The 6,470-nt window shown below is 56.1% G+C and overlaps 1 protein-coding gene across 1 annotated transcript; it reads left to right on the top strand.

Moving 5' to 3' along the window:
* The first annotated feature begins 2,006 nt into the window (after positions 1–2,006).
* On the top strand, positions 2,007–4,636 carry RPL8 (ribosomal protein L8). Its single transcript, XM_052651541.1, has 6 exons — positions 2,007–2,066; positions 2,300–2,446; positions 2,529–2,670; positions 2,874–3,092; positions 4,104–4,219; positions 4,441–4,636. The coding sequence occupies exons 2-6, from the start codon at positions 2,309–2,311 to the stop codon at positions 4,597–4,599; spliced, it is 774 nt and encodes a 257-aa protein (XP_052507501.1). The 5' UTR covers positions 2,007–2,066; positions 2,300–2,308; the 3' UTR covers positions 4,600–4,636.
* Positions 4,637–6,470: the final 1,834 nt, after the last annotated feature.

Here is a 6,470-nt window from a genome sequence, read left to right as displayed (position 1 = left end):
CCCCTGCAGTGGATGTGTAGAGTCCTATCCACTGGATCAGGGAAGTCCCCCATGCACACTTAAAAAAAAAAAAATTTTTTTAGAAGTAGAATACGCAAAAAGGAGATAAAAACACCTTCAGCATGCAGCGCAACCCTTGTCAACAAGCTGATCCTGCCCAGGACCTTGAAGGCTCCCTGTGCTCCCCCTGGTCACTCTCTCAGGCCACCTCTCCTGTCTGTGCCTGAGCTTGGCCCCTCTAACTTCTACAGCCTGGTGATTTTTGTAGGCTTACTTTATATTCTTCGTGCATATTCACTCATCTAACCCTCACAATGATCTTATGATCGGTAGTATTATTGTTCCCATGAAAGACAGCAGGAGTATAGGGTTCTGTTTGCCAGAGACGCTAGTGTGGGGAGCATAGCTGAAAAAGACAGTAGAGGGGCATGGTTACTTGAATTTATTCCAAATTACTCATGTGTGTAGGTGTGAGAAGAAAAGAACTTTTAAAGGAAATGGACCTCAGTGGTATTAGAGGGCACCCCGGCTGACCAGTGTGAGCAAAGGCACTGTGTGGGGATTGCTTCATCTGGGGACAGAAGCAGTTGGGCCCCTCCTGAAGATCTGAGAACCCCATGCCCAGGGAGGCTGTCCTCACCACCCTGAATGACCCGCATCTGCAGAGACCTGGCTGTATGTCAGGCTCAGTTGCCTCATGTGGAAGCTGATATTCGGACCAGTGAGGGGAGCTGAGGCACAGATCTCAGACTGTGGGAGGTTTGCCAGCCAGTACTACCATCTCTGCATAGATGCACCAAGCATGAGGCAGGGGTGTGCACCTTCCAAGCCCCACCATCAGCTGCCCTCCCTTGAGTCTACACATGTGCCTCAAGGTAGGCCTTAGGGAGGAGCCCACATGAGCACCACCCCTGGAACAGCAGGTCTCAGGCTTCCCTGGGCCCATGGCCCCCAGGCGGGGCTCACAGCCACCAGACACGCCCTTGCTCCTGGGCTTGCATTGCTACCCCTGTTGTACCCAGACTGCGGTGAGAGCCTGGACACAAGCCTGGAGTGGGCTTGGTCAGCCTTATTCTAGCTGCATCCACAGCTTGGGAAGCCAGTTTAGGGTCAAAGGGAGAGTGGAGGGCCGTGTGTCCCGCTCCGCCCCTCCCCCATACTCCATCCCAGGGACCCCACAGCACACAAGTCCAAGCACTGTCCCCACCTCCATCCCTGTGACCTTCTGGTCCTCGAGGCCTTTGAGCAGCTGACCCCCAAACCCCTCAACCTGCCCCAAGGAGATCCAGGTGCCCCTCAGCTCTGGCCCTGCTGTGGGAAGTGCTGCCCCCTGGTGGGCTCTCCTTGACAAGCCCAGCCGGTTGCCTCTTCCTGGGCCTCATGCACAGTCCCCTCTGTTCCCTCGTGGCTTCAGAACTTGGCCACATGGCCACTTCCTTCCCATTCCTGTCATCTTCCGATGTCTCCCTGGCATCCACCCCTGCGAGGCCACACTGGAGCAAAAACACCACTCGGGAGTCCCGAACGCAAGTCCCTCTGCTCCGTGATACCCCTGCCCTCCCTCTCTCCCTACCTCGCCGGCTCTCCCCCTTCAGGCCTAACCTGCACACCCAGGGTCTTGATCACTAAACTCTCCCCGTCTGTGCCTATTCTGTTATCATTCAGGGGTTCCACCTCCTCTTCTCCTAACTCCAGGGACCTTCTCTGGAAGGACTCCTTCCACTTCTCCAGGAGACCCCTCTCCTAAAGAAAGATGTATCCTGCTGGAGACTTCCTGCCGGGTAACCTTGCCCACCTAATCTGCGGCCCCTCTGCTAGAGAGCAGCCTCGCCGTTAGACCCGCGGGTCTGAAGTGTAGCGCCGGCCCCCTCTAACTCAGTGCGCTTGCGCAGAGGGCCGGGAGCGCGGGAGGGGCTACGGGCGACCGCCAAAAGAACTACAAGTCCCGGCGTGCATTGCGGCGGCGGCGGCCCTTGACCGGAAGGTTGAGGGCTCTCGGCCCCACCCCGGAAGATAAGGCGGCTCTCTAGGGCCGTGTTTCCTCTTTCGGCCGCGCTCTACAGCAGGTAGGACGTGTTGGTGCCATCCGGCGCCATCCGGCGCCCCCCGTTGCTCCCCGTTGTCCTAGGCACCGCTAGGGACCCTAGCTGAGTATGGAAAAAGCGCCGGGGCGCACGGCTAGGGCTGGGGACGCGGAGGATCCTGAGGGCGGGAGGGAGGAGCCGAGGGAGCGGGGTCCCTGAAGCCCGGTGGTGGGGATGCCAGGGCCGGACGGCCACTGACCGTGAGCTGCCTTCAGACCACCGCCATGGGCCGCGTGATCCGTGGGCAGAGAAAGGGCGCCGGCTCCGTGTTCCGCGCACATGTGAAGCACAGAAAAGGCGCCGCGCGCCTGCGCGCCGTGGATTTCGCCGAGCGACACGGATATATCAAGGGCATCGTGAAGGTTCGGGGCGTGGGCCGGGACGGGTGGGGGCGCGGGGCGCCCAGCGGGCCCCGCAAGCCGCTCACGCTGCCTCGACCCGCAGGACATCATCCACGACCCGGGCCGCGGAGCGCCCCTTGCCAAAGTGGTTTTCCGGGATCCGTATCGTTTTAAGAAGCGAACAGAGCTGTTTATCGCTGCTGAGGGTATCCACACCGGCCAGTTTGTGTACTGCGGCAAAAAGGGTGAGCTCCACGCCGAGGTGGGGAGGGACTTGCGGTGCCTGGTGGTTTACAGGTTGGGTCGAGGGAGGAACGTTGAGGCTGCAGTCTTCACTTGGGGACACCTGCTTGGCCAGGCGTCCCGGTGAGTGCCCGGAGAGCTGTAGGAGGAGAGTGGCCTTGGTTTTGGCAAGCAGTGGCGAGGACATACCACCTTTATCTTGCAGCCCAGCTCAACATCGGCAACGTGCTCCCTGTGGGCACCATGCCTGAGGGCACCATCGTGTGTTGTCTGGAGGAGAAGCCTGGTGATCGAGGCAAGCTGGCAAGAGCCTCTGGAAACTATGCCACAGTCATCTCCCACAACCCTGAGACAAAGAAGACGCGAGTGAAGCTGCCTTCGGGCTCCAAAAAGGTCATCTCCTCTGCCAACAGAGCTGTGGTCGGTGAGTGGAAGGCAGCGGTTGTATGCTGTGAGTCTCCTGTGGACAGCCAGCAGCTAGACTGGCCAGGAACCCAGCTGCCTGCTTCACTCGGGGCTTTTAATCTTGAGCACAATATGTGGTCTAATTCGGGATACTTGTTAAGTGAGTGCAAGTACTTGCTGTTTAACTCCTGGTTGGGTGTTGAATGAGAGTGGGTTCAACATGCTGGACTCTAAAGGCAGGCTTAGCTGCACTCTGGGATAACCTAGGTTTAGGTGATCTTTGCTTTTGTGGGGCACCTGGTTAAAGCCACACAGTATGTTGAAATGCATGTACTCAAGTTTGTTGGCTGTTTGACAACATCTTTGAATCCGTGTGGCAAATCCAGTCCTGCCTGGGGGAGGCTCTTGAGGGTGTCCTCACAGAATAAGCAAAACAATGGCAGAGAAGTGGTGGGCCAGGTCAGCTGTCCTCTTTGGGGTGGGGAGGAGCCTAGTGTCAGACCCTGCAAAGGGGAGGACTTGTAAAAAGCCATGGCTCAAGGTGGGCATTATAGACGATGTGAGTAAAGCCCTGGTTTAGCTACCCTGCAGCTGAAGAAACTGTCAGCCAACAGGCTGTGTGTGTTAGTTGCTTAGTTGTGTCTGACTCTTTGCGATCCCATGGACTGTAGCTCGCCAGGCTGCTCTGTCCATGGAATTCTCCAGGCAAGAATAGTGGAGTGGGTGGCCATTCCCTTTTCCAGGGCTTCTTCCCAACCCAGGAGTTGAACTCGGGTATCCTGCATTGCAGACAGATTTTTTACTGTCTGAGCTACTGGGGAAGCCCTGACTGACAGGCTGTAGCAGGATTTACTGCTTGGTGATGGTTTCCAGGCATTTTTGAGGCTCTTGGGATCATGTGATCCTGAAGGACACATGGTGGTGGGGCACTGGCAAGGACACACCAGGGGATGCTCTGCCTGATGGGAGTGTCCCCCAGTGCTGGGTGGGGTGGGTGATATATCTCCCTGAGTCTCCTGGTCTCCAACAGGTGTGGTGGCTGGAGGTGGCCGCATTGACAAGCCCATTCTGAAGGCTGGCCGTGCCTACCACAAGTATAAGGCAAAGAGGAACTGCTGGCCACGGGTGCGGGGTGTGGCCATGAACGTAAGTAGCCCAGAAGTGGACAGTGGGGTCAGTATTCGGTGTATAAGGCCTGTAAGACTGGGTGGACAAGTTTCTTCCTGGAGAGTCTCCTCTTTATGGTGGGAGATCTGTGGTGTGAGGTAGGTTTGTAAGCGCAGGCTGGTTGATTGTGCCAGTTCCCAAGCCCTCCTGAGGTAGATCAGGGTCAGCCCCAGCTCACCATCACCTCCTTCTTTGTGCAGCCTGTCGAGCATCCCTTCGGAGGTGGCAACCACCAGCACATCGGCAAACCCTCTACTATCCGCAGAGATGCCCCTGCTGGCCGGAAAGTGGGTCTCATTGCTGCCCGCCGGACTGGGCGTCTCCGGGGAACCAAGACTGTGCAGGAGAAGGAGAACTAGGGCTGCGGCTCAATAAAGCTTGTTTCTTTTCACAACCGAGCTGTGTGTTTCTGTGGTTTCAGAGGGAAGGGTCCCCTCTCCGAGGAGTGCCCTGTGCACCAGGGAACAGTGGAGGCTCTGGGGGGTGAGGCTGCTGGGTTGCTTCACACCTTGCCTCTTGTAAATCACACCTGCCCCCGCGCCCCCAGCACATACAGCAGAGAATCCCACTCGCAAGGAATGTAACCTCCATGTCTCCTGTTCATTACCTTCAACTTGTCTTGAGGTTCTGGGTGCTGTTGGGTGTGAGTGGTGCCCCTGGTGCCACAGGCTGAGGGCCAGGGTGTTCTGTCTTGCAGTGGAAGGACCAGACTGACTGCTCCACAGACGGGCTTCCTTTTTGGCGATAGCTCACCTGCACCTTGTCTGGAACTTAAATGATAGACTGGTCAAAGCTGATAGGGCCATGCTGGCTTGGGCACCAATGTGGATTGGGGGCCCATAACAGGACCATGTGCTTCCACAGGCCAGCTAGAGTGCCCTGCCCCTGGTGGATCTGCTAGTGAGCTGATGTGAAAGCAAGAGCTTCAAGCCACTGTGGGTAACTGACCACAGGAGTGAATGGTAAGCTGACAGGGGTAAGGTAATGGTAAGGGGACGGTAAGGGTGGGTGGTGGGTGGCTGGCTGAGGAAGGGTGCCCCTCTGTAGCCTGGGTGGAGGGCACTGGCAGCCACCTTCCTAAGTGGTACACAGCAGCTGGTCACCTTGGCTGTCTTGGGATGCTGTGCGGCAGGGTCCCTCGGTGACAGGATGTCACTGGTTCCAGGTGGCTCCGTGTTCTCATGGTCCATGCCTGTTGCTAGTGTGAACTTCAGTTTTGGTCTTGCCTATCTGGGGTCCCACCTGCCCTCAGCCACCCACACCTAGACAGTACCCTTTGTTGCTGAGACCACTGTCATGAGAGGACTGTAAGCTGCTACTTGGAGAAAAGGGCACTGGACATGTTTGCCAGGACATAACTTGCTTTACTGGGTAAAGCCTGGGGCTTTGTCCAGGGGGCTGGCCAATAGGGTTTGTTCCAAGAGCATTAAGGCCTCATTTACAGGCATTGATGCTGGGGGCAGAGGTTTAAAACAAGGGCTACTCTGACCAGTGTGTGTGTTAGTCACTCATTCATGTGTGAATCTTCGCGACCCCATGGACTGTAGCCCCCACAGGCTCCTCTGTCCATGGGATTTTCCAGGTAAGAATATGGGAGTGGGTGGCCATTCCCTTCTCCAGGGGATCTTCCCAACCCAGGGATGAAACCCGCTTTGCAGGCAGATTCTTTACTGTTTGAGCCACCAGGGAAGCATTTTCATTTTCTGAGTGATCACATGGTCCTGAAGAAGGGTGTACTTTTCTGCCTTTCAGTTCAGTCACTCAGTTGTGTTTGACTGACTCTTTGCGACCCCATGAACCACAGCACACCAGGCCTCCCTGTCCATCACCAACTCCCAGAGTCCACTCAAACCCATGTCCATTGAGTCAGTGATGCCATCCAACCATCTCATCCTCTGTCATCCCCTTCTCCTGCCCTCAACTTTTCCAGCATCAGGGTCTTTTCAGATGAGTCAGCTCTTTGCATCAGGTGGCCAAAGTATTGGAGTTTGAGCTTCAACATCAGTCCTTCCAGTGAACACCCAGGACTGATCTTTAATTTCATGGCTGCAATCAATCTGCAGTGATTTTGGAGCCCAGAAAAATAAAGTCAGCCACTGTTTCCCCATCTATTTGCCGTGAAGTGATGGGACCGGATGCCATAATCTAAGTTTTCTGAATGTTGAGCTTTAAGCCAACTTTTCCACTCTCTTCTTCCACTTTCATCAGGAGGCCCTTTAGTTCTTCACAT

The sequence above is a fragment of the Budorcas taxicolor genome, chromosome 14, assembly GCF_023091745.1.
Source record: "Budorcas taxicolor isolate Tak-1 chromosome 14, Takin1.1, whole genome shotgun sequence".
NCBI lineage: Eukaryota > Metazoa > Chordata > Mammalia > Artiodactyla > Bovidae > Budorcas > Budorcas taxicolor.
Note: the sequence above shows the minus strand (reverse complement) of the source record. Positions and strands in the feature narration are given on the sequence as shown.